At 48.6% G+C, this 27,648-nt stretch overlaps 1 protein-coding gene across 1 annotated transcript in view; it reads right to left on the bottom strand.

Annotated features, from left to right (window-relative positions):
* CLEC16A (C-type lectin domain containing 16A) overlaps nt 1–26,562 on the bottom strand; it is a 36,486-nt gene extending 9,924 nt beyond the window's left edge. Inside the window, exons 1-21 of the mRNA XM_029283353.1 lie at nt 26,483–26,562; nt 24,157–24,285; nt 23,755–23,888; nt 22,585–22,733; nt 22,112–22,223; nt 20,637–20,760; nt 20,381–20,555; nt 19,647–19,700; nt 18,428–18,541; nt 15,332–15,542; nt 14,714–14,822; nt 14,377–14,477; nt 12,310–12,432; nt 11,535–11,644; nt 10,895–10,939; nt 10,031–10,081; nt 9,554–9,682; nt 6,620–6,740; nt 4,219–4,370; nt 2,643–2,847; nt 2,154–2,318 (exon numbers count right to left, since the gene is read on the bottom strand). Coding sequence (XP_029139186.1) covers nt 2,154–2,318; nt 2,643–2,847; nt 4,219–4,370; nt 6,620–6,740; nt 9,554–9,682; nt 10,031–10,081; nt 10,895–10,939; nt 11,535–11,644; nt 12,310–12,432; nt 14,377–14,477; nt 14,714–14,822; nt 15,332–15,542; nt 18,428–18,541; nt 19,647–19,700; nt 20,381–20,555; nt 20,637–20,760; nt 22,112–22,223; nt 22,585–22,733; nt 23,755–23,888; nt 24,157–24,285; nt 26,483–26,562 — 2,593 coding nt within the window. The remainder of the gene's footprint in view (nt 1–2,153; nt 2,319–2,642; nt 2,848–4,218; nt 4,371–6,619; nt 6,741–9,553; nt 9,683–10,030; nt 10,082–10,894; nt 10,940–11,534; nt 11,645–12,309; nt 12,433–14,376; nt 14,478–14,713; nt 14,823–15,331; nt 15,543–18,427; nt 18,542–19,646; nt 19,701–20,380; nt 20,556–20,636; nt 20,761–22,111; nt 22,224–22,584; nt 22,734–23,754; nt 23,889–24,156; nt 24,286–26,482) is intronic.
* Nucleotides 26,563–27,648: the final 1,086 nt, after the last annotated feature.

Genomic DNA, 27,648 nt, shown 5'->3' on the forward strand with positions numbered 1-27,648 from the left:
GTTGCATTGCTGTAAACTTGGCTACCGTAATGTGGTGTCAGGCTTCCAGCTAAAAAGATTTCAAAAGCAGAACTAGGAAAGGAAAAAAAAAACCCTTGTGAAGGGGTCAAAGGGCACGATCCTGGGCTAAGGGATTAACACCAAGGCCCCCAAAGACCTCAGGGCTTCACGTTCTGCCTTGGCAGCCTGCCAATCCTGCTCTAGGCCAGCTGGACGGACGGAGCCCCGGGTCCACAACCTCCTCAGCCCTCCGTCTGCACTGGCACGGCTGGGCCGCCCAAATCAAATTTCGGCTCCCCCCCTCCCCCCCTTCCCATCACTGAAGGCCCGGCCGGTACAGATTCTCAGCTGTTTTAGTGTTCCAAGCTTCCATGCATCATTTCCCCCAGTCCACGTAAGCCTGATTATTTCTCTTCCTATTCGGCAGCCTCCATCCACAACAACGGCTGGCTTCTCTGGCCTATCGCTTCCTCAAGCAAAGGAACTGGAAGCGGCGGTGGCAGCGGTGAGGAGCAGGGTCCCTTCTGGGGGGTCTCTTCCTCTGTGCCCCTGCTTGCAAAAGAGAGTGGCTCTCATGTAATGAATCTGCCCCGGATGACGTAAGTCACGTCCCTTGTGCAACGATCGGCACTCTTGCCCACAAGCAAGCGGCAGCTGTGTTCGTCTCGGCCTCCAAATCTAGACGGGGCTGAGGCCTTCTGGAACTGCTGCCCCGCTGCAGCTGGAGGCTGCCTGCTGGAAAGGCCACCCCAACTATTTCCCAAGCGCCGAAGAGAAGGCAACCTACGGGCTCTGCCTGCATCACTTCCAGCCCTTCCCTCCTGGGTCATTTTCTAGGTTGGGTCTCCCAGCCGGAGTGCACGGCTGAAGGCTTTGTTAGGCTTGTCCAGGCAATATCAAAAGAAATGGATTCAACAGACTCTGGAACTATCAAGGTTTTGCTTTGATCTATCAATTTGGGGCATTTCATTTTTTAAAATATCATTTTCTAACATTATAGGATCTTTTTTCACAAACACACAGTGTAAGAAGGAGAATCACACCTACGTTATAAGAATGAATACATAAAAAATTAATTTTAAAATATTCAGTATTCAAATAAGTAGTAAGTATTCTTGTCGTAGTAGTAAGTATTCAAATAAGTAGTAAGTATTCTTAGGCAGTAAGCATAGGTAACAAGAAATTTGATTTAAATCAATGACTTAAACAGCATAGTTTCCTAGCTTTATTATATTGAAGATTTTAAATAACTTCAATCTGTTTTAATCAACAAAAACAGAGTTTTTAAGAGATTACTTATATGAGACTCATAGACCAGAGACATAACAAACACAATATGCAACACAGCCAACTGCAAATAAAAGCACCGGGTTTAAATGCTGCATATAAATAAAGCAGAACCAGAAATGATGGAAAGAAAGGATACTAAATAATCTAAACGCAACAGCTACCACCACTGGGCACTTTTGGTGGAGCCTGTTCTCACACATGTTTAACTCTCTCACATCTAGGCTCCATCATAAGCAGACTCAGGTAAATATTTCTTTAGAGAAACAACAAGGCAACATTAGCACATACCTGGAACATTTAAAAAAAAATCTGCTGGAGAGATGCCAGGTTGCTATAAGCCAGGAATGTCAAACTCGCGCTGTAAATGACGTCGCAACTTTCCCCCCATTGCTAGCAACAGGGTGGGCGCGGTTTCAGTATGATGCATCCGGCCCGTGGGCCGGCAGTTTGACATGCCTGCTACAAGCCCTCAAAAGTCCTCCCCACCCCGCCATTCCACCCCCAGGTCTCAACTGGACAGTTTCTGAAACTGAGTTTCTTTTGGTTTGTACGTAAACAGCATTATCAAGTTTTAATAACTTTTTTTAAAATGATAACTTTTTTATTTTTACATCTTTAACTCATTTCATTTATTATGTTTTTGGATTCTGAATTTTCTTACATGCCACCAGGGTAGCATTCTTGCTACAGAGTGGCAAAAATGAGATTTTTTAAATGAAGATGCTTCTAAAAATAATATTATCGCAGAAAGAGAAACTAAAGAAGACTGGGTCACGCCTTCCTCTGCCACAATACCGTAACCTCATCGTGACATCTTACCTAAGATGCACCTGGGGGAGGAGGCAGAGGAGGAGGGAGCTTACCTGGGACTTTATCAACCGAGGCAAACACCGAGCGCTGCACAGTTGGGTCGCAGCTGCTGCGTCGGGCTTGCTCATAAAACCGGAATGGCAGGTGTTGGGTGGCAGCAGAGCTGTGTCCAAAGCCCATCACTTCATTGGCTGGCTGGATGGGCAGGTCCAGAAGTGCTGGGTTCAAGGAGACACACGTTACGTTTCGGCTAAGAAACTAAGAAAGCCAAGACTGCCCTAGCATACAGTGAGGCCGGGTACCTTGCCTGGCAGGCCTTAAGTTCTCCCCCCTTTGCAGATAAACGCTCCTTCCTGGCTGGTTTACATGATATGTGAGCTGTGATTCCTCAACTGCTCTCTCAAGACTAGCCAGGAAGAGGAAACTGAGAACGAAGAATGGCTTCTGACTTGCTTGGGAAAAAACAGGCCAGCCTGCCCCATTTGCGACAGGTGAAGGAGCCCAGTGGGACCCCGAGAGAAACAAGAGGACCAGGCTGGTACCTGCGATTCTTTGCATTTTCATCCGCCGAGCCTGGATCCTCCCCTTGGCCAGGCGCTGCCTTGCAATGACGCAACGGATGTGATCCGAAAAAATGAAGGTCGCCTGTAGGATGGGGAAAGGTTTCGAATGTGGACTGGAAGCCGGCTTGTGTATGATGATATTCAGGGCCCGGCTGTCGTCTTCCACTCCTGTCACCTGCATGTCCTGGAAGGGGCAAGGAAGGAAACACACGGGGTCAGCAAAGACCAGAGCTTACAGCTGAGGTCTGGCACAGATACCAGAGCTATATTTGAGGAGCAACTGAGATGATTAAAGGCCTGGAGACTAAAACATATGAAGAACGGTTGCAGGATTTCGGATTGGCTAGTCTAGAGAAAAGAAGGACTAGGGGGGACATGACAGCAGCGTTTCAGTAACTGAGGTGCTGCTACAAAGAAGAGGGGGGGGGGATCAAGCTATTCTCCAAAGCACCTGCAGGCAGGATAAGAAACAACGGATGGAAACTAATCAAGGAGAGAAGCAACCTGGAATTAAGGAGAAACTTCTTGACAGTGAGAACAATTAACCAGTGGAACAGCTTGCCTTCAGAAGTTGTGGGTGCTTCATCACTGGAGGTTTTTAAGAAAAGACTGGACAGCCATTTATCCGAAATGGTGTAGGGTCTCCTACTTGAGCAAGGGGTTGGACTAGAAGACCTCCAAAGTCCCTTCTAGCTCTATTCTGATTGATTTGCAAAAGACAACGAGGCAGAGTTACTCTTTCTTACTGCAGCCAAACCAGCCCCCTTGCTCCCTCTTCTCTGTTCCTAGGTTAAGCAAGGGGACGTCAGCACTGGAGAGGCAGATCACTAGTCCAGGCTCAGAGGCATCACAATGACTGTATTCACACAACAGATTAGCCTAGCTTCAGAAGTCACCCACTTCTGTTTGCACAACGGTTTGCTAACTGAAGGGGCTGAATCTGCATAACACACTCAGCAACCAAGAAGAATACAAATTGAGCTCCAGGGATTCTGCTAAGGCAGCTGCTAGATCTTTTGCTGAGCTGACTCCCTGTGTTGTGTGGAGCCAGTCAATTACGGCACGATGAATCCCAGATACAGTGCTGCTGATTCTTGTTGCTTTAAAGTCAATAAACTGGAAGCCACAATGAATACTGGCAAGTCTCCTCTTGCAGGAAACTGTACACACCGGCAGCTGCTCAGGTGCGCTGAACCAGAAAAAGGTAAGCCACCTGGCTTAGAGAGGAACATGCTGAAATAGAAATTGGCCATGTGGCCACAAATCCCTGCTCTGAAAATATCCCAGGTCAATTGTCACTCTCATCATTTTTTCACGCTGAAAAACTCAGGAGTCTCAGCACCTTCACCTTTGGAAAGTCCCTAAGAGTTTGGTGGCTTTTCTGGGCAGGAGACTCGTCCCGCTCCACTTGGGGGGGGGGAGTTGCTCACCATCGGTGGCCAAAGAAGGCTTTGCTGTCAAGTTGCTGCACACTCTGCTTGCCAGGACACGCGGACACCTGTGCTGTCATTTAGGCAGCTCAAAATCTGAACCATCCATTAAGTTTTATGCTCACCTGGAGAAGGCCAGCAAATTTAACGACTCCCCAGCCTAATCGCCCAACATCTGGCTCCACCAAACTCATCTGGTAAATATCCACCGCCAGAAACCTCTGGACCTGACCGCTGTCCTTGGTGATCACGGTGCAGGCAATCAAATCACTGTTGTCTGGAGGAGGAAGAGCAGCAAGAAGAGCCATCACCAGGTGATCCAGTAGTTTTTCCTGAAGGAGAACTCTGGAACTGCATTCATCCCAACTAGCTTTACTGGCCTTTTCACCCCTTTATTTGGTGTACTTTATCCTCCTACATTCCCTGCTGTCGGAATAACCCTTTTTGTCTGAAGGCCCCAAGAGACTCACAAACGACAACCTAAGGAAAAGGCTGCCCTGGAAGGAGATTCTTGCGTAATTAAGACTTCTCCGAGTTGCCCACCGACTCCTACTTTGCTCAGCTTGGAATATCCTTTCTCCCCTCAAAAATGGGCTTGTCCTTCCCCTGTACAGAAGAGAAACTAGGCTACATGCCCACCGTGAGGCCCCTTCTGAAAGCTTCTGCCCTAAAAGTAAGTTGGGTGCACAAGCATTTCAGCTTCTCTCTTTTAAAGTTCATGGTTATCATCTAGAGCAAAGTGCGAGGATAAACGCTTTGCAGGTGCTGAGGGAGAGCTTGGGGTTGCGATCAGCGGTTCAGATGGTGCCGGAATCACCACTGCAGCTTCTGCCTACAGAAACATGTTGGAGCGTGATTTGAACAGCCTGGCTGGCCCACTAAATGCCAGAGGCCGGTCCCTCACTCCACACAGACAGAATGTATAAACCAACAGCCAGCCTCGTTGAGGCCGAAGACAGCTGATCTCCACAGAACATAATTTGGGTTCCAGGAAAAATAACCAAACTGGTATTTAATCTTTGCAATAGCTGCGATTGGAGAGTTGGGAACGACATGCTTAGTCAAGAGAGACTGGGAAACTGAATTGCAAAATGCGCTTTAATGCTCCAGAGCGCAACTGTGATCGTTCTATGAAACAGAGTCAGGGTTACAGGAATAGACATTAAAACCACATCAATGAGCATTACTGAAAATTAAAAAAAGAGGGGGAGGGCAAAGCAGGTACTAATAAAAAAATCAATATGCAAGAAACAACAATATTGCATTTTGAAAGCCAACAGGAATATTGTAATTTGATTTGTTTCAAGCACATCCATATAAAACAGTTGACAGATAAATTATAATTATATCCATTTAGTTTGCAAGCTTATTTAAATTCTGCTCCAGGAAGCCTTCTTCCGAGAGGACCGAGTCTGGAGAAATTCGCAAGCACAACTCCTAGGAAGGCAAGGAGGGACCCCTTCTCATTTCCTAGCACATGGGCAGAGAAGCATCTGGCCTGAAACCCCCCACCCCACCCTCGGGCCTTCCCCTTCCCAGGGGCTCCCATTCCTCTTATTTCCATCGTGTTTCCCAACACCTTTTGCAGTGGGATGGCTGAGCAGGGTGACTGGAACGAAAAGTTCCCCTGGCGGATGCATCCCAGCCAACCACATCCGAACTTCCCCTCGCCTCTCTCAGCCACTGCCCGTCCAGGAGTTGTTTCCCCTGAATCTCTGTCACTGACCCAGAGTCCAAATGGCAACGGGAAAGGCCTGTTCTCCGAACTTTGGGCGAGAAAGGACTCAGCGGCAATGGAAGAGCTCCTGCTGCGGGAGGAGGGCCACCAAACGGCTGCCTGAAATCACCTGGGCTTTCTCGCTTGCTTAGGGCCACAAAGCCAAGACAAACAATCCAGTGTTCAACTTCCTAAAATACCCATTACAGTAAAATGAATTCTTTTATAATTACTACCGTAAATATGGCTGACATTTTTCTATTAATAGAAGCTGTGTATTCCCAAATGGAAACAAGGGCACCGTGTTTCCTAGCATACCCAATTTATTGTTATGATAAAGACTTATTACCAGACCATAATGGGGCTATTTTGGGACTTCCAGTTAGTGATGGTTACTGTGACAAGTGATTTCCCCTCTCCCAGACAAAAGGGAAGGGGGGAATTAGGAGACACACACAGAGCCACAAAATGCCACTTGCGAGGGACAAAATGGCTCCTCCTTCAGCTCAGCTGGTCTTCCAGATATTGCATGCATATGATCTGCAACAATGGTTACCGTATAGAGCAGCTATTGATAGCCCAATTTTTCCCCCTCCCGACCAGCTATCTGAGCTACTAAGACCCCAATGTGCACAGAGAGAAGATCATCAAGCAAGCAAGCAGGGGGATGTGTGTAGCATTCTGGAAATGCCTGAAAGCAGGGGGGAACCAAAACATTGAGGGAGAACCTGTTGACCGCTGGGCTTCAATTCTTATTTTCCCTGGGAATTTGAGCGCCTGGCTGGCTTCTTTCCTTGGTGGCTACTCACTCAGATCCAGGACGTCATCTGTCTTAATTAAGTCTTCCTCCCTTGTCAGAGGCAACTGAGTCTCTGGCTCATCCTGAAGGTGCAGTGACAGAGAACGCAGCATGAAGAACACTCGGATGGCCTGAAGACACAAAGAGCAAAGAGGCTCAACCAGGAGGATGTGCAATGAAAAGAAAAGATAAAAGTGTCTTAAACAGCTGCACTGAATACTCTGTGTAAAAAGAGAAAAGGCCACACTTTTCATTGCCAGCAAACTCATTTTCTCTTTGACTTTTAAAAACTGTTTTGAGTAGCCTGCAATACATGTATACAGCCGTAGTTCAGGATATGGCAGGATGGGCAAAGTTAGGAACAGCCAGACATCCAGCCCATAATTAGTTGGTCCAAGGACTGCAGGTTTCTTCAGTCCTTTCCCTGGGGATGGAGGGAAAACCAACCTGCAGGGCTTTACACCAGTTATCCCCCAGCCCGCAGGCGAAGGCGGCTTTAGGCTTCACCATCTCTTGCCAGTATGCCAAGAGTACTGAATTCACAGGCTAGGTTGGCTGGGAACTATGTGAGTTGTGGTCCAACATGTCAGATGATTGATAGGGAGGGGGAAGGCACTTTACACTGCATTTGCTGTGCCAGTTTTCTTAGAATACAAAAATACAGAAACCCAGGAAAAAAAACCCCTGAAAATGGCTGCCACTGCTTTCCACTTTATAGTATGATCTAACAGATGCCAAAGAATGGGGGGGGAAAGGATTAACTGTTGGTCTGTTTGGCAAATCATTAACTCCCAAAGCCATTGTGATTTGCTGCTAGATACAAATAACTGGTCCTTATCAGCAAAGTAATCACAGAAATGAGTCTTGAAACACCGGCTTTTGAAAAAAATATATATGAAAATGAAATTTCTTTTTCTGAGCCCAGTTTGGGCTACTGGGAGGAGGAGAAAGATTCCATAAGGACGGTGGAAAGTGCAAGGCTGGTTTAGGCTACCTAATGTTGCCCTTGAATGTTCCAGAGGAAGTCTCGCCCAGGCACAGCTACCGGCAGGAGTTGTAGCGGGGTCTCTCTGTATGCACGTGCACACATCTGGAAACATCTGTACAGATGTGAAAGGGAGATCAAGATCCCATGATGGGATCTTAAAATGGTGGGTCAGTGGAGGAACTTTCCTTAAGGAAGTCACTGAGGTCTTCCCTGGTGAACACCATGAGTGGGTCCCAAATCAAACTGGGAGCCAGTGCAACAGTTCAGAACTGCTGGTCTGGCAACTTCTTTTTCAACCCACTCTCATCTCTGAGGTCTTTTCAAAGGCAGCCCCAACATGCAGGAAACAGCAACAACCAAGCCAAAACGATTAGCCTTCACTGGACTAGGCTGGGCACTTTACGGTTTAATAAACTGGTTGATACAATACATTAAACCTCTCATTTGATTGCAGGAGAATTTATTTCTCTGGCAAAGGATGTAACATGGCCACAGCAATGACAACTTATTTATTCAAGGATTTAGTGGGTTTTGTGAATTCAGACTGAAAATGTCACTTGGGTCATTTTTAGGTATGCTGGCAAAAATTAAGAAGTTACTCAAGGCTCAACCAGGAGTCTGCAAAGGGATGTGGTTTGTGGCTTCCTACAGAAAGCGATAATTTTTAATGTACTTTATTTACATGCATTAGAACACAACCTTTGTTTGTAAGGACAAAATCTGCGTACAAAGACTACCACAACCTTGTATTTCTGGAGAAAAGATCTAAAATCTCTATTTCCAGACAGCAGAAACTCTTGCTTCAACTATTGCCAAAAATAAGAACATTAACCTTTTTTGAATTGTTCAAGACAAAATGATCTAAGATTCATTACAAATAGTTTTACAGTATGGCTTTTCTTTATGACCCCAGCTATTCAGAATCCCCTTAAGAAGGAGTTTTATTCTAGGAAAAGGCTCCTTTGCTTTCCCAGAAGCCTGTTATAGAGAAAAATAAGATAAAGAGATAATGTAGCGATAAAAGCTGTATAAACAGAACTATTCAGAGCCCTCCCTGGTAGCTGGGATTTCCAAGAAAGCTCTTCAGGCCCCAAAGATCTCTTCACTCTTCTCTAGCTGCCCCCCCTCCCCCCCCGCACAGCCCACTTGACGTAGTTGAGAGCAGAGAGCTCTCAGTGTTTAAACCAGCCCAGCAACCAGAAGAGGCATCTGCACGCAGGACGGCACTTTCTGAGCAGAGGGAAAGACACCGCCTGGCAGGAATTCTCCCAGTACCAGCCATTCAGTTCCTCATCAGCAGCTTTACAGGAAGGAGAGAGTCTGTGAACCCCAGAGCATCTCTGAACGGGCACTGGGAGGGCCATTCGTCTTCAAAGCTGATTACAGAGTCTGTGACGCAAATCTTTCTCAGAAGCTCCTTTCCGTGCAACAGGGCTCGACACGCTTCAACACTTTTGTCATGCTCCACATGCACACAGGTGGCTGCACACTTCCCTAGACTGCATCGCATGTGAGGAGTGAATATGATGACCCCCCCCGGACTCTGAATGCTTCTACCTCTCTAGCCTTGTGGCATCACTTCACTACTTTCTCTTTTCCAATCATCCTTTGCAAAAGCTCATGGAGAAAAAGGGAAAGAAGAGTCCAAGATTTCTAGGAAGGAAGGAAGGGAGGAAGGAAGGAAGGAAGGAAGGAAGGAAGGGAGGGAGGGAGGGAGGGAGGGAGGGGGAAGGGAAGAAGCCAGCGACAGAGTAGCTGGTACAATCACTGCAAGTCCCCGCAGTGGCAGAATCAGGTCAATCTCATGGGATGAGCTGGGTGGCCAGAGTGGCCAGCTAAGAGTGAGCCAGGCAAGCCTCCACCACACTGTCCAGCTGCTCCGGGGAGAGCAGGGGACCACTGTGCCCCTTGAGCACTTAGGACCGAAGGGCAAAGGCCCACGGGAGGCGCACTCACCCTCCTGGTTCTTTCCACGTCGCCACAGGGGAGCCTCTTCACAAAGTCGATCCCCGTGAGGGGAGTTCCGGTGGGTGGCAGCAGAATGGAAGCATCCATCATCAAGTACTCCACATTCATGGGCTTCAGCTGGAAGAGGAAATGCTACATTCAACTACAAACCCCATCCATCTTTCCTCCTCCTCCCCCTCCACGGAGGAGAACATAGCAGGGCTAAGGCAAACCTTTCCACAGAAGGCCAACATCCACCCATGAGGAGAGACACAGCCCCTCAGGGCTTGATGCGTTCCCCCCCCAAAAGAGAACTCCTGGGGTTGAGCAGGGGTCTTTAATATTTCCTTCCTTTCCTTAAAACGTGACTGATAAAAGGCTAATAACAACAACAGCGCTTTTAAAGAAAAACATGGTTTAAATGGTTTGCAACAATGTTCCACTTTGTCACTTTTATATCTCTCTGGTAATGTACTCATTACTTACGGTCATAGTTCTATATTCATCTTCAAACATATCCAGAAAAATTTCTTCTCCCTTTAAAGAAAATAAAGAATTCATTCTTAGAATGGTAAAGTTTCTCCTTTAACGATGGGCTTAAATCAACCTTCCTTTCCCTTATCCCACATTCTTGAAGGTCTATTTTTGCCTCACACAGGAACGAGTACAACTCCAACACCAATTTACTTCTATTTAAAGAAATCTCTACTTGGAGGAAATGTCACACCCCTCTGATTTGCCATGCCTTTAACTGAGGGCACCTGCTCAGTTACGCAGCTGCTTTGGAAGCGTTTCTCTCCTGTTGCTGGCCCTTCGTGTCCAGTGAGGGAAGGACCAATTCAGCAGCTTCCTAAGAACCCCTCGCCAGCTGAAGCAGCGGTTTTTTCCTGATGCAGATTCTCTACCAACAGCATCTAAAGCACTGGACTGAATCGGCCTTGGACATGCTGGGACACCTGACAGCAGGGCAACTTTCCCAGCAACGGTTTGAACCTTTAAAAGGACGATCCAGCAGCCCATGTCAGACATAGCCCAGTCAGGGGGCTGTTCCTCAACAATAATTCAGAGGATGATTCCATATAGCTGATCTACCAGTTTGGAAACTGTTTTGCTCCATGCAAACTTTGCGAGGAGTCATCTAATGCAGGAATACCCAAAACCTGAAGTGGCTCAGAGGCCACAACTGAACAGAACCAGGCAGGCCTTTATTTAAAAGTTCTACCGAGCAGGAGAGAAACGGCCAAACGCCTGGCAAACAACTGTGAAAACTTGAACAGCCACGCCCAGCCCAGCTCTCTCGGATGGTTCCAGCATTTGGTTTGGGAGAGTTACCAAAGGCCGGGAGGTTACCTTGTAAAAACGCCGCACCAGGTGAACGCTTTCTTCTCTTGCCCCCTTAAACAGAAATGAAAAACCCTCCGTTCAGGACACGGAATGTGGAGGAGTGGGCTGCAGGATCACAGAAGTAACATACCACCTCCCTGCACGATCCCCCCTCCCCAACATGGACTATTTGCAGTAGAGTTCTCTCCCTAAAATGATTCAGAAGGGGAAACATGGATCATGGCGCTCCTGAATAAGGACGACCTGGGCTGGGAAGAAAGGGGCTGGCATGGGCCACCCGGGTGGAAACCGAAGAATCCCAGCCTATTCAGAGTGAATTGCTATTTGCCAGGAGCACAGGATCCCTCTTCCCAAGAGCCCAGGCGGGGTGGCTCAGACTCAGCTGCTGAGGGAGAGAAGAGCTTCAGTCGAGGGGGGGGGATTTCCCGGGTTTCACGCAGTGGGGGGGGGACTCGTGCGCCTCAGAGTCCCACCCTCAACTGCAGTGGCTGAAAAAGGCAGGGACCGACTCCAGCCGCACAAGAGGCTCCTATGGGGAAATGATCACTCCCGGTTCTGCAAATTACTTCGGGAGAGAGATCAGCCTAGCAGGACAAATCACCACTGGCAGACCATAATATCTTTTTTTTTTTAAAAAAAGACTCACTTCCAAACAAGCAAGGTGCACGTCTTTGATGATGCTGCCGTGTTTGGTGAAGACCAGCTGCTTCAACAGGAGGCAGCCGAGCTCCAAGGTGGCCAGACGGATTTTGCCATCTGCGGGAGGAGGAGAGGGAAACAGAGCAGGACAAGATTCAGAGGAAACCAATTGAAGGGTGGACGCTTCTTCCTGGCTGATCCAGTTTCAGTTAACACCTGCCCCACACCAGTTCAAGCGGGGCAAGTTCAACACACCAACAGCAAAGTTGCAAAGTGCTTTCTGCCCCTGAAGATGAAACATTACAGAAAAGTGGGTGGAAATCCCACCAGGCATTAAGAAGCGGGAATTTTATTCATAGGCAGAAATGGGGCAGAAGGATTCAGTCTTCTACCAAACCACTTTGTGGGGGGTATTTTTGATTTTTTTACTAGTCCAAGAGGGTAACAGCCTGTCTCTGTGCTGACTGTGGAGGGAAGACCTTGCCTACAACCAACTCTGGACAGTCGGGTATCTTTTATAAGCTCCCATCGAAAACCGGGTCTGTTCGCTGTCCTGGGAGACAAGCTCTGCATGCCAAAGAAGGCTAATGGGTTTATAATGACTTTTCCTGATGTCACTAAACAGTTGCTTGCTGGTTTATGCTTTTATTGTCATAAACGGCTCTTGGAAGAAAAGCTCCATGTTTCCTTCTTTTTCAAAAACTTGTTTTAGACCACACACAGTTGCACAGTTCCAGGACTGACTGGTGGAAAGCGAAGGTGGTCCATGACAGACCCTCTACCTGGCTGAGCAGCGTAGCTCATGATCCTGATGAGCCTCTCCGCAAGCCCAGGGTTGTATGAGTTCTTCTCCTCGGCATCCCGTGCCGAGAGCTGAATCCTCTCCAGGGTGATCGGCTTGATTCCTTGGGAGAAACAGGAATTGAATGTTGTAATTACAACTTGATTTGGCAAAGCAATTCCGAGAAACCACAAGCCAATAAAAAAGGGCAGCTCAGCTTGCAGTAGAATTCATCAAAGCTGCCCACACAAAAATTTGAAAAGCTTAGGAAACAAGGATTTATTATTTATTTCATTAGATGTGGATGTCACCCAACTTGAAGATGACTCTGGGCTGCTAATAAAAATGGCAAAACAGTAGCCCCATTCACACAACTTGAACAAACCCGCCTTGCTCTGTCCTATCAACTGAATTCATCTTTAGCTTCCCTCCAACCCATGACCCTGATAAGCATCTGAAAGTCTTGGAATCACGTGATTCTTCTTCTTCTCCTCAAGCAGCAGTCCACCACCCACACTACTGGTCAATTCCTCCTGTGTCTCCTGACAATGTAAATGGCACCACTTGATGTTTTTGATCCTTGGGGGAGCGGGGAAAGGGCTGATAAAACCTAAATCAACATCTTGAGAGCAACTTCAAGCCTCTCACTTCCTTTGCACAAAGGATGTTCTCACAAGACACTCTGATACTCAAAGGGGATGCAGAACCCAGGCCACCAAAGGGGGCTGAGGCTGCAGTCCAAGCCAAAAGCCACATCTGCTGGCTTCTAACCACTGGCACCAGCATCTTAGCAGCCCAGCTGGGTCAGAATCAGCACCCTCTTTTGCTTTCTCTTGCTTACCAGAAGGACCCTCTGGGAAGAGGAGCCCCAGGGGACCATTGAAAGAAAGAGGAAAAGGGAGAGAAGAGAAACAGAAAGCTACAGATTGACACCGGTATCTGTATTGTTATCAGTACAGTTAGAGGCACATCATTGTGAAATGAAACTAAGCTCTCCTGCAGTTGGGCGTTGAAAGCGACAGCCAAGATAAAGAAAAGCTACATATCTTTGTATGCATGAGCTGAGGAACTGAGAAGATCAATTAATTGGTTGGAGCATACAAGTTATTTAAAGCCACATTAGCACAACAGCGAGATTATTTCTCAGAAACAACAATACTTGTGTCAGTAATGACCTTTTGCCAAGCATTAAGGATAGCACACAAACGTTCACGGTTGCACTTCTACACAAAGAGGACACCTTTTTAGGGATGCAGCTCTCCATTTCCTATCAACCAGCCTATCAGTTGCAATAGTTTGCAACTCTCCATTTCCTATCAACCAGCCCTGAACTCTCTGAATTTCCAGGAGAACCTTTTGTGACTGGCATTTATCCAATCCACTAACTCCAACCTTAGGAGCTTAGTGCTTTGATACAGTGGTCCCCAAAGGTTTGGCACCAGGGACCGGTTCCGTGGGAAATGTGCTACCGAGATCTTGCGCATGCGCAGATGAAGTTTTGCTCACTTGCGCAGCCTGGCTCCTAATGGGCCACGGACCAGGACCAGTCTGTGGCCCGGGGTTCCCAACCCCAGTTTTAATACCTGCCCATGACAGACTTCCTTGTCCAAGACCTCCACGGGTCCCAGACTGCTTCTGTCAGAGCACGGAATCCCTCAGCAGGCAGCCCTGGATGTTCTCCGCCATCTTTAATAATACTCCCATGCAACGTTTAGAAGAGAAGGTGCCAAGTTTCAAACTCTCCTAAAAGTTGCATCTCCGGGCAGGAGAAACCAGAGAGATCACTGGGCAGCCATGAGGGACTGGGCTTGCTGTCCCCGAGATGGAGGGCAGGCTTTCAGGCTTTCAGTCATTCAGCCAGGAGGAAATGTGGCTCAGACACACCCACCGCTTCCCCTCCAAAAATCTCACTTCTTTTGCTGATGCAAATTAGGACCCATGTGGACAAAAGCATGGAGGTAAAGGGGGACTTGGCTGGAATTTAATTCCCTGAGCCGACCGAAGGAGTCGGAGCAGCAGAGTAGATTTTGCAGCGGCCCTTGGTCCCCCTCACAAAGCACAGACTTACCTTTGTTGTGAGACATGGCGTACAGAAGACACAACACAAAAAGAGCATAGTAGTCAAACTCAGCACACTCCAGAGCATTATACACCATCTCCAGAAAGGGCCTGGGGAGAGAAAAAAGGGATTTTTTTTTTTAAAATCAATTTCTGAGGATTCTGCCTTTTATTTGTATGCCTGATATCTCCCTTTGTGGCCCTGAATTATAATGAGCAAAAGAGTCCCTGGAGAATCTATCAGGGGATGAGCCCTTTGCCTGGCTGGGTGACAAGTTGTGGATCCCAAATCTTGGGAGTTTCCAGGCTGGATAACAGCACTCCAGCCTGGAGAAAGGCTTGCCTACCTGTTCCAGCTGGACATTTCAGAAGCAGCGGCGCTCTTCTCCTCGTCGGTTATGTTTTGCTCTGTGGCAGAAATGAGTTTGCAACGCTCCATGATCACCATCTCAATTTCTGAAGAGAGACACATTTTAGAGAGACGGGCTTGTTCAACAAAACAGAGGCAGGCGGACATTGCCCATGGGTGGCTGGGATTCTGGCCAAACTGAACGGAAGAGGTCATCGGAATCTGGTCCGTAGAGAGCTCAAAGGAACCCTGCAGAGAGATTACTGATGCCCCAATTGTGAGGAAATCCTGCTGACCTGTAAACCCAGGGGTTCTCCTTAAACAATCAAGGCAAGCAGATTAGGAACGGCTGAAGCCAGCCTCCTGTCTCAGCACAAAGCACGCTCCAGGCACTCTGCAGCGGGAAGGGAACCCCCGTTTGACCCAGGAGAATCTCCGTAAGGCAGCTGCAGGGTCCCGAGAGACGGGCGGTGGGCAAGGCAGGCAAAGACAACCTGAAGACTCAGGAGTAGGAAAAGAAGAGGGGACCTGCACACAGCTGTCCAGCCACCCCGACATCAACCCCGCAGACACAGGAGTGCAAGAATGGGCAGCCGGCACCTGGGGATCCTCTCACCTTCACTCTCCCCACTGGGCCTGAGGCCCTTGGAGGGACTCTCGGTGCCTTCTGGGGTGTCTTCCGGGCCCCTCTCTTCCTCCTCATCCTCCCCAACGTTTTTATAGTTGGGCCTCTTCTGCAGCCTCTTTCGTCCCTTCTGCTTATTAATTTCTAGCGAGCGCTCCAAGGTCTCGGAAGGTTTAATGAAGCACCTGACGCCTGTCTTGACCTAAAACATCCGCATAAACAGAAGGAGGTCAGCTCCACGACCTTCCTAACAAAATGAACAGGCCAAGCTTCAAAGGGAGAAAAGCCAGGAGTTCATACTGGTGTTTTAGAACTGCAAAAGAAATGCCAAGCAGCCTTTCTGCTCCCCAAACACGGCCTCTCAGCGGCTGATTCCTTGTGTGTAGCAAATGGCAAGAACAGGCCAGGACGAGGGAGGCCAGCAACCCTGGGCTCTTACACCACAGCCTTTAGGGGCCACCCCTCTCTCGTGGGGGCAGAGGGACGTGACACGGTCCGGCAGTAAATCCATCACAACCTTGCAGAAAATCTTGCAAGGACCACCACAGATTGCGGGTCTCACCAACTCCTAGAAACCTACACTGTTTTATTCTATGCCAAGAGTCTTGTTCAACAGGAGCCAAGGGGATTATTCAAGCCCCATCCCGCTACAGTATTTCTTCTGTTTCATGGAAACTCAACCAATCCCCAACCAAGTCACAATTCTAAGCACAAATGGCACTTTCTTTCTTGTAAATGTGAGTGGTCAATTAGTGCTTGGACTGGCTTAATTCTTGCCCCACAGATCTTCAACAACACCAAAAGCAGATTTAAGGGTAAAATCCAGGAAACCTCCAATCTTTCGTGCAATAGAAAGACAATGTTTATAGTCCAAAGAAGAAAGAAGACAAATTGATATCACAGTTGGAAAAGCTCTCAGTCTGGAAAAAGGATTCTGTCTTATGGTTTTTAAAGATTTAATTCTTGCTCAGTTCTGGTGTGCAGTTATTCATGGGGACCCCTCACCTGTTTCCTAACTCTACTGAGCTTGGCAGAGTGTTCCAGCTGAGATTAAGAAGCAAACCATGCAAAGATGAATATTTATCACTGGCCGTCTCCTTGGGCAAGGCTGTTTGCCCACCTCGTCTGTACACTTAAAGGCAGGCTGGAGCATCTGCTGCCCCCCTTGAGGTTACAGGAAGGAGCGAAAGTAGGTTAAGCCCAGGCGGGGAGCAGCAGGAGCCGCCACATCCGACTGGGGCAGGAAGCAGAGCAAAACCAGTTCAAAGGAGGCCAGGAGAATGCCGAGTGTGACTTTGGGTCCCCTTGGGCGGGTGTCAGGCAGGCGCATGACTCACCAGCCCCAGACAGCGAGGAGGAGACCACCACCCTCTTCTGGCACTTCCCACTGCTGGAAACACAAGCAGCTTCTCGGATTTGAAAACTGTCTCATAGCAAGAGAAGCGCTTTTCTCCAGACCACTCATATTTCGACAAAAGAGTGCGTCAGGTGTGGGGGCTGATCACCCAGCCCACCTCTCCGCTCACCAAGATAGGTGAAGATAGGGCGGGGGGACAAACTGCAGACTGCTTTCCCAATTTTCTCAGCTGCTCAGAGAAACAAACCTTTTCCTGACTGCTTGCTACCCCCATTTAACCTAAAAATGGCAGAGCTTGAGCCTAAGACCTGCCTACCAACAGCAACTTGTAAAAGGCTACCAAAATCAAAGCCATTGTTGCCATCAAAATTGCTTCAAGGAAGTGGGCAGGGATTCTCCCAATCATTTGAATTTCCCGCGTTCCTTCGGCTCTGCTGCACCGCTTGCCCTTCACTGCCATCAATGCTGCTGTTTTCTTCTGCCTTTGGTTCGTTTTCTCTCCTCCCTCCCAGTGAGAGAGGGGCTTCTTTAAACCACCAGCATTACAATATCTACCCCCACTGCTTTTAGGATGATAATAATAATAACAACAACAATAATAAAAATAATAAGTTGGAAGGGACCTTGGAGGTCAGCTAGTCCAACCCCCTGCTCAGGCAGAAAACCCTATATACCATTTCAGACAAATGGCTGTCCAGTCTCTTCTTAAAAACTTCCAGTGTTGGAGCACCCACAACTTCTGGAGGCAGGTTGTTCCACTGGTTAATTGTTCTGTCAGGAAATTTCTCCTGTTCTAGGTTGCTTCTCTCCTTGGTTAGTTTCCATCCGTTGCTTCTTGTCCTGCCTTCAGGTGCTTTGGAGAATAGCTTGACTCCCTCTTCTTTGGGGCAGCCCCTGAGATACTGGAACACTGCTATCCTGTCCCCCCTCGTCCTTCTCAAGTCATCGAGGCAACCACCACTTCTCCCTGCCTTCACTCAAAAAGCTTTTCTTATTGGGGGGAAAAGGCCAGCTACGTTTTGGGAGTTGCAGGACAGCTGACCCACCTGGGCTTGTTTCAGGGCAATATCGGGTCTGCTCAAACTGAGCTGGTCCTATTTCTGCCACCTAGAGATTTCCACTGACTGCCCTATTCCAGATCTGTTTCCAAAGCTTTAGGAAATCACCCCCATCTTACTTAATAAATGCTATGAGTATGTAACAATGATTGCTGGTTAAAGAATAAAGTAAAAATGCTAAGATTAGCTCTGGAACATGTCTGCCTTTTGAAGGATTAAACTTACCTAGAAAAACCACTAAAATAACATCCACTCGTGTTACAACCCATTGCGAGTAATTCATCCTCTCACATACTTAAAAAAAACAAAACAAAAACTCAAGACCAAGTAATTCTGCAAAAGACGTTCAGTGGAAGTCAAACTGCTAGAGCAGAAAACAGGCGACAAGCTTCTAACCACAGATTTCCCAGTAACAGAACCCACTGAACAAAAAAGTGGGCAAAACCCCAGAATGAGTCTGTGTGCTACAAAGACAAGATCATTTCCATGTGCCACGGCGCTTTTTATCTTTCAGCTTGCATGCGCGATCAGGCCTGATTTTTTTAAAAAAACACCAAGATAAAGCATACCCAAGAACCCTTTAGATGCCAGGCAGATCATGCCACAGCCCCGGTCTTGCCAAACAAACCAAGAAGGAATCTTAGAGTCGACAGACGTTCTTCATAGACTTACAGAGCTTTTCTGGACATCCTGCTCCACTTTTGAGAAAAACACCGAGAGGTCTCCGTTCAGAATGACTTCGGCCAACGAATTCACCAGGGGGGCATAATGGATGATTAGGAAAACCTGTGGGGGGGGGAGGAGGCAGAGAAGCAGAAAACTGTTGCGGGGGGGACACTCATTAACTTCCCATTTATCTTGCTCTAAAGTGATTACTTTAGGCCAGGCATGTCAAACTGCCGGGCCAGATGAGTCACGCCAAAACTGCGCCCACCCCACATGACGTTGTGAGTTTGACATGTCTGCTTTAGGCTGATTTCACCGGATGATCCTTCTTTCAGTGTGTGGGAGAGAGGAGAACATGTTTAAATGCTTCCTGACATCATGCTGAAGGGCCCGCAGTTTTCCACAACAGAGAGTGTGGTTTGTAGAGACAGCTGTAACTAATCCAGGCGTTTTCTCACTCCCCATCATTAAATACCACATTCCACCTATTTGCCTTGACACTAAGTGGCCCTGGTCCTTTAATTTCCCTCCCATGCCTGTCCTTACTCCATCCCAAATCACTATTGCAAAATGACTGACCCCCCCCTCCATGGCCTGTTTTAACACAGTTGCTACAGCATTGTTAAAAAGTAGACATGATCCTCTATCAAATTCTATTTAATAGAGTCTAGAGCAGTGGTGGCGAACCTATGGCACGGGTGCCAGAGGCGGCACTCGGAGCCCTCTCTGTGGGCACATGTACCGTCGTCCCAGTCCTAGGCCTTCAGCTGGGTTTTATAAAACCTTTTCACTTTAGGCCTCTGCCGCCGTGTGCAAAAAAAAAAAAAAAAAAGTTCAGTCAATTTCAACCTCTCATGGAAAAAAAAGATCTTGCAAAGTTGGAATTGATTGATTGAACTTTTTAGTCCCACCCAGTCTGCCGTTACCACTGCAGCCACGCCCACCCAATGGGCCACACCCACCCAATGGGCCATACCCACCCGGCACTTGACGATGCATAAATGGGTTTTGGGTTGCAGTTTGGGCACTCGGTCTCTAAAAGGTTCGCCATCACTGGTCTAGAGCAAAGTTTCTCAAACCTCAGCAACATTTAAGATGGGTGGACTTTAACTCCCAGAATCCCATGCTGGCTGGGGAATTCTGGGAGCTGAAGCCCACTCAGTTTAAAAGTTGCTGAGATTGAGAAATGCTGTTCTGGAATCAGTACTGGATCATTAGCACTTACTTGTGACAACAGATACAGAGAAACCTGGAAACTTATTCTTGGCCGTTCTCCAGTCTAAGAAAGAAACAATTAAGAAACGGTTTTTAACTGTGGAACAGTTAATGCATGTATTAACAACATGCCCTTTCATTTTTGAATTACACACAAAAAACAGTTTCCAAAGAGGTACAACCGGATCTGCAAGGAGGGAAAGCTTTCGACAATCAAGCTAGGAGGAAAAGACAAAACCCTGAAGCTTTAATCAGAACCCATGAAGTAACTTCTGTGGCTGCCCAAAAGACGATTAGCCAAGGCAAGCCACAGGATGGTTCGTGTGCAATTATTACATCAAGAGGGGTTTAGAAATCTTTGTTATGAAAGGACGTAGCTGCCCTTTGCCACTCTTTCAACTGAACTGATGGCCCAATGAGGAGGCTCGCTGCGCTGTCACGACCTCCCTTTCTCCCTCATTTTGCCCTGACAAGGAAACAGTGGCGGCGGCCCTGCTCCCTTCCTGGTAAACAGTGGTGAGAAAAAGCCTGTGTGAATCGGAGCAGTTCCCTCTCTCCTGTGATGAACTCCGCAAGGTTAACGATAGAATAATTATTTTAATACGATAATGCAGGTTTGCTTCTATGGCTCAACAGAGAGATTCTTGCTGTGGCATTACTTCAGAAAAATGTCACAAGGCAGCTGGGTTCTCGTAAAGCCATCTCAAACAAGGGAAGAGGCCGCTTTGGACAGGAACTCCTCACCTTATCCTGATTGACTAAGGAGTACACGTAGAGAGGCAGGAAGAGGCTGTTGAGCAAGTGGTCCGTCAAGACTTCATTTAAGAATTCACAATTGATAATTAGGATGTCGTTCAGGTAATGGAGGTGATCCAGGTGCTCGGCTACAAGGTCACTCAGTTTGCCCCGATTTCTGTGCCTGAAAAAAAGGGAGCAGACTAAATATGCAGTCACTACCCTCCCCCAAAGAACTGGTGCTGGGTAAATAAGAAAGGCTTACTCCTCGTCTGTCTGAACGCAGTTGTCCAGCTCTATCACGTGGCTCCCGATGAACCAGACGAGGTTGGAGAAGTAAGGGACGGCTGTCTTGTCTCGAATATAGTGCAACATCGCCTGGTTGTCCACTGAAGGCAAACAGGCTGTTATCATCATTGATATATCTCTCCCCAAACACTTTAAAAATGGATCCCTTCGTCTAACTCGCTTTTGCCAACAGGGGCCAAAATCAATTCTATTTCTATCGCAGTTTTTGGGAGAAGCCAACATCCCCTTCGAGAGATTAATCTAATAATAAAAATCCTGAAAGCGGCTGGAATCTGCCGCAGGTGAGAATTGCCCCACTTGCTTTCTAGGGAACTGGGTAACAGCACAAGGCGGGAAAATCAATCAGCAGACTTACATGACACTGTTTTAAGAGACACGGGATGCGTCAGTGAAGAAAAGACGAGAGGGGACAAGAAAGACAACATGGTTAACAGGGTTAGGAGCTCCAAAGAGGTCAGTGGCTAAAACAGCAAGCATCTAGGCTAGAAGAGACCAGTTAGAAACAAGCAAACAGCCCTCGAAAACCCGCCTGTCCCAAGGCCAGCCATCAGGAGGTGCCCTCCCCTCAACTGCACATTCCAGGACAGGAACTATTTATTATTAATTTTATTTATTTATATCCAGCCTTTATTTTTTTATACAAATAATTAAGACTCTGATAGTTTTGATTACTTACAGACTCTCTGGAAACCTTATGGCTTAGAACAGAACAAATCCTGTCTATGTCAGAGTACTATTTCTAGAGCATGTGACCAAAACCACTATTTTGGAAGTGGTCCAGCTCCAGTTTATGTGTTTCTTTACATGAGGGAAGGGCAAATCCAATGGCCCTCCCTTTCCTCTGTTGCAGGATTCCACAGATTCTGAATCCCAGCTTTAAATGGGCATGCAAGCCAGTCCAGAATGCATCCCTGCCTTAAAAACCTCTACCTCTAATGTCTGGGTTCAGAGGGCAAAATGGAAAACATCTGGCTGAGTTCTAGATTGCAGCTGACATTTTCTTCTCTGATGAAGAAGAGTGTGCATGCAAGGGAGAGAGAGACAGAAGGGGGTCAAAAGTTCTATAAATATTCCAGGAAACTGCTCTTGGTCCTGATCAAGCAACTCGGAGATTCTCACTCACACATTCTCAAGAAAAATCCTTCCCCAAGTGCAAAACCTCATGCCAAGAGCGACCTCTAGTGGCCATTCCCTGAGTATTCTCTTCTGGGCTTCCCCTGCTTCTTAGTGCTCCCTCCTGGCTGAGATGACAGCAGCAACTTAAAAAAAACAACTCGTTCTGGAAGTCAGAGCTTCTGACCAGAGCCTCATGTTTTCCACTAGGTCAAATCGGGCTCTGCCCTCCCTAACTTTCTCCCGATAAATCTGGGAAGGCCAGACGCCCCAGCCTCCTTCAAACGCGAGTGTGGTGCTGAAACTACCCAAGAAGACGCTTACCTTTGTAGACGTTTAATGTGATGGTTCTCACTGCGATCCTGACCATGCTTTCTGGGTGGTTGAAGAATTTGATGGCCTCAGTGTACAGGGCAAAATCATTGGTATGCTGAGAAGGAAATAAAGATTATGCATTTTTATTCTGCCCTTTCACGCCCTGGACTGTTAAAGCACATTCTGGGGCTTCGGTAAAACAAGAAGCTTCCCTTTGCACCTGGTCTGGTGCACAAGCCTTTGGGCAGAATTTTAAAGCCTTGTCCCTCAGGCCGGGTCCCTCCTGATGCTCTCAACTGCGACTCCAGCAGAACCATCTACGAACTTTTTAAATATTTACAGATTTTGAAATAAACACTTAGGATACAGAAATAACCATGGTCACTTCTGAAGTACACATTTGACAACGATATATACGTTGTTCCACAAAATATTTAACCAACTCTCAACAAGCAGAATTTCAACCTGCGACTCACCTCGTTGTAAAAAAAGTGAACGGTGTGATTATTGAGTTTCAGGGAAAGTGTTTTTAAGAATGAAATATAGTATGCCATGATTTCTTCATCTGAGAAGTCAAATTTGTGCACTATTATAGAGTTCACGTAGTTGTTGGACAGTAAATAGTCTGAGGGAACAAAATACAGATGCATAAAATACAGATAGTTCTCGACTTACGACCACAATGCAGCCTAAAATTTCTGTTGTTAAGTGAGAGTTGTTAAATGAGTTTTGTCCCATTTTACGACCTGCCACAGTTGTTATTATGTGGTTGATAAGTTAGTAATCTGGTTGTTGAGTGAATCTGGCTTCCGCACTGACTTTGCTTGCCAGGTGGTCACGAAAGGGGATCACATGACACCCCCGGGACACAGCCACGGTCACAAGTATGAGCCACTTGCCAAGCATCTGAGTTTTGATCACGTGACCATAGGGACATGGCAAAGTCATAACTGTGAAAAATGGTCATAAGTGACTTTTCTCAGTGCCGTTGTAACTTTGAACGGTCACTAAACGAACTGTTGTAAGTAGAGGACTAACTGTACAGATTTAGCATACAAATTAATTCAGCAATGCACAAAGTTTTCTTAAAGGATCACTGCCGTCTCTGATTCTGATTCTGATTCTGATTCTATCCAATCAGGAACAAAGACGAAAGGGAACAAGGAGAAATCTCCTCTGCGAGAAGCACATAAAGAATTATATGTTCCGCCTTCTTATTTCTGTTCTCTGCGTTCTCTTGCCTTGTCTGCACACGTTGCACATGTATCAAAGGAGAACTTTCTGTTTACAGTTCACTGTTTCTTTTTTCAGGAAAAAACGAGTGTCAAAACATTTTAAAATCATGTTTAAAAAAACGTTATGATGTATATCATAGATCTTTTGCAAAATTTATGTTTCCTTGTGAAAAGAGAAACCACTTGGCCTAACACTTACAACTTAATAAAATTAAGTGGTTGAACAGTACTATACGCTGAAGAATATTAACCAGCTCAAGTCCCAATTTATTTAATTCATTTAATACCTAATACATTTAAAACATCTCAAATTCTACAATCCTCATGACAGAAAACAATAACCTGAGTTATATGTGTAGCTTACATTTTCAACAAAAGTTGCTTTGCCTAAAGAGAAATGTGCATACTTACAAAGGGATGTTTCGTGACTGATGTTCTCAAAGAGGATATTTAAAGTCTGGAGAAGCTGCACACACACATAACGGCCCGACTTCTGGCGCAGAATGTTCAGAAAGAACACAAACATGTTTTTCTCCAAGAAAAAGCTGGAATGCAAATATTTTTACCAATTTACGGTATCTTATTGAGAAATTTCATTCAAATGTTTATTGCTGGAATGTAATATTGGTGAAGATAGTGATAACTATATTTTAACCAGCATGATTAGAACTATATTGATATATTTATTAGCTTCTCAGGCCACTGCAGTTGAATCATTCTCAGTAGTTACAGAAAATAAAACATCCATGTAACAGGAATAAACATAATGAAAAAAGTCCGTATTTGTTAAAGCAAAATCATACAAGCTCTTACTCAAACACTGAACTGTCATTTTGATCTCCCCATATCAGGATCTCGGTTATTGATCGAATGGTTTCCACCAAAAGGTTGCGGTTGTGGTCAGTCACAGTGGTATTTTTGGTCAAAACATGATACATATACCTGAAAGACAAGAAGAGAGAGTAAACATTGGGCCCTCAAACCTGCCTGTGCAACCAAATGGTCTCGATGGGATTATGTATGTTGAAGGTTAAGCCTGGGAGAATCTGTGGCTCTTTGGAAGCACTGCAGAAACAATTCAATTATTCTCCTCACTTTTTCTCTCTCCTTTAGATTTGTTAAATGTTCTTAAGTTTAGCATAAGCCACCCTGAAATCAAATTATCTGGCACCAAAAGCACCCCCTATCCTTCTTTCTCTTTTTCAGGCATTTTCCCTGCAGAAACGGCAATCAAGGGCTCCATCAGAACGGTCTTCCGGCTAAAGGGAGGCCAGAGGAAAACCCTAGAACGCCAGCAAGTATCCAAGGGTGAAGCAAATAAAACTTAGGCATAACTAGCTTGAACTATATACATTTGTTTTACACAAACTGTCCATGTATGGTTTTCCAGAATTATGAAATCTATGAAAACAAACAAGCCACGGCCTGTGTTTCAATATAGTTTAGACCTGGAATACTGTGTATTGTGCACCTCAAGTAATTCCCACAGGAATGGAATGGTGATGAAAAATAATCTCCAAGATGGTCAAGGGAGCTGATAAAATATCCTAGCAGAATTTCTGACCTTTTACGGGTACAGAATAAGATAGAGGCCTGAAAAGATTATGCTTCGTTTTCTGAAAGAATAATCCAATAAAGCTGACAGGAAGTAATTCTTACTCACAAAATTGTCAGATTCACTACCAGAAAATCATTTTGGCAGCCTTTTGGGAAAAAGTGAAATAAGAATAATTTAAATAAACTAAATGAATAAAAATAGTGCTGACCACCAATCCGGACACCTTTAGTACGTAAATGCAGAGCAGTTAAAACTGCTGGTCATGATGACTCTGTTACCCTGGAAAGATACCCAGCCTGCCTCTCCCTCCCAAATGCAAGCAGCTGTCCGAGGGAGGGAGCTGTCAGTCCAGGCTGCTTTGCTTAGAGGCCTCCTTCCCTTCGGCACTTAGCAATCGCCCTTAGACTTATATGCCGCCCCAGAGTGCTTCACAGCCCTCTCTGGGAGGTTTACAGGGTCAGCAGCCTGTTGCCCCCAACTCTCTGGGTCCTCATTTTACCGACCTCGGAGGGACAGGAGACCGAATCGGCCTTGAGCTTTAGGAGAGGATTATCTTTCAGCCCTCGGTCCTCAGCTCAGGAGGCAGGGAAGTGGCTGCTAACAGGTAATCCTTGTCCTTTGGGCCCTTGGCTTGACCTTACGTTCCCCACACCAGATTACAATTCCGACTGTTCTCACTCCACATACTTCCTGGAATATTAAAAGGGGGGGAAAAACCCCTTATTTATGGTCATTTGGGCAAATTATCTAGCTTATGTTCTTCTCCACGCTGAGAGTGTTATTCTGCATAGGACTAAGGCTACACCAACAAGCTGAGAAAAAGTTAGAATTTACTTTTGGTCGACAACTTGTCTTTACTATCAGACTGAGGCTCTTCCGCAGCTCCCTGTTCGGCAGCCAGACTGCAAGCACTGCGCAGGCGCGTCGGCCCCCCAGGACCCCCCCCCGGGAAGGCCTCTTCCTCGGGCGCCTCCCGCGGCCCCGCCAGCCGCCCCTTTGGGCCTTCCCCGCTTCAGCTGAACCCGCAGAGAAGGGCTGGGGGGCCTCGGGCACCCTCGCGAAACCTTTCCCGCTACGGAGGGGGACGACCCCGCGCCCCAGGCCCAGCGGCTCCTCTTGCATCCAGGCGGGGCCCGCCGGGCCAGGGGCTTCTGCGGGAGGGAGGCCTCCGGGCCGGGCGCTTCAACGCCCCCCCCCCGTTTCTGAACGGCTTTTTCTTCCCAGGATTCCCACGGCCGCCCAGGGAGCGCTGGGAGTTGTAGTCCACCCATCCTGAAGCGGCCCAGGTCGCCAACCCGGCTTCAGAAGCGGCCTCTCCGGCAGGCCCGGGGCGCGCGGGGGGCGGCCACCCGACCCGGAAGGGGCGCCCGGGAAGCGGCGGGCAAAGCAGCCGGGCAGGCCGAGGGGCTCCGCGCGACGCCCCGTTTCTACCCCGCAAGGCCCCCCTCGGGCCGCCTCCGGGAGCGGAGGGGGCGGGGCCGGCTGCGGGCGATGGGCGCGGGGGTCCCGCGGGCCTGGAAGGGGCTCCCCCTCCGCAGAGGGGCCGGGGGGGGCAGCGACCTCTCCGCGGCCGGGACTCACTTGAGGTGCTCGAGCGAGTGGATGTTGCGCGAGGCCTTCCCGCCGCCGCCGCCGCCCCAGCTGCGCGACCGCCCGAACATCGTGCGCGGGCCCGGCAGGCGCGCCGCCGCTCCTACGGCCGCCGCCGCCGCCGCCGCTGCTGCTGCTGCCGCCCCTGCTCCTCTTCGGTCGCCTCGTCCTCGGCGGGCGCCGCCGCCATCCTCCCCTCAGCCTCTCAAACTAGCCGGACGCCCCCGCCGCCGTCCTCTCGCTCACTACGCAGATGCGGGGCATGCCGGGAAGCGCAGTCCTACGCGCCGGCGCCTGCCCTGACGCCCGACGCGGGGCGGACCGGCCGTAAACTCTCAGTCCCGGCGGCCCCCGCGCGCGGGCATCCCGGAAGGCGAGGGAGCGTTTGTGACCCAAGGGGGGCGGGGCGAGCATGCTAATGAAGCGCCGGCGTCACGGTTAACCCCCTGGCTGCCGGGCGGCGGCGCTGCGGACTACGCGGGCTCCGGCGGGCGCGATGCACGGCTGGCGGGCCGGCAGGACGCTCCGTCCCCGGGGGCGCTCGGGCTGATCCCTCGCTCCAGCGGCCCGGCCGGGCCCGTCCTTTCCGCCGCACCCGCCCGGCACCCGGAGCCCCTACCGGCGCCCGCCCGAGCCGGGGCCGCCGTGCGAAAGCAGCTTTGCGGCTTCCCGGGCTCGCCATGGGCGGGGGAGAGGCGCCCGGCGGGGCGTAGGGGGGCTGCGCAGAGGCGCCCCCGCCGCAGCCCTCCCGCAAGGCGCGTCGCCGGCCGGCTGAGCCCCGCGGGGGGAGGAGAGGCCGGGCGCCGGACGGTCCCCCCGGCCAGTGCCGGCTTCCCCGCGGCGCCCGGAGGCGGGCCGGAGAGCAGGGGGCGCGCGGGGCGGCGCTGCGGCAGGGCGGGCCCCTTGTGCCGGCGGCCTCCTTGCGGGACTGCCCGGCCGGCGGGGCTGCGCCGCTTGTGCCGGACCGCGGGCGCCCAGCCCGCCCTGCCCTGCCCTGCCCTGCCCCGCGCTCCTGGACCGGCGCCAGGCGCCCCGCCGCCCCCGATGTTCTCCGCCGGCCTCTTCCTGGTCAACCTGCTGATCCTCTACTACGCCTTCCTGCTGGAGTACCTGGCCCTCAACGTGGGCATCGTCTTCCTGCCCGACGACATGGAGCA

Source organism: Protobothrops mucrosquamatus, unplaced genomic scaffold (assembly GCF_001527695.2).
Source record: "Protobothrops mucrosquamatus isolate PMUCROS unplaced genomic scaffold, P.Mucros_1.0 scaffold60, whole genome shotgun sequence".
Taxonomy (NCBI): Eukaryota; Metazoa; Chordata; class Lepidosauria; order Squamata; family Viperidae; genus Protobothrops; species Protobothrops mucrosquamatus.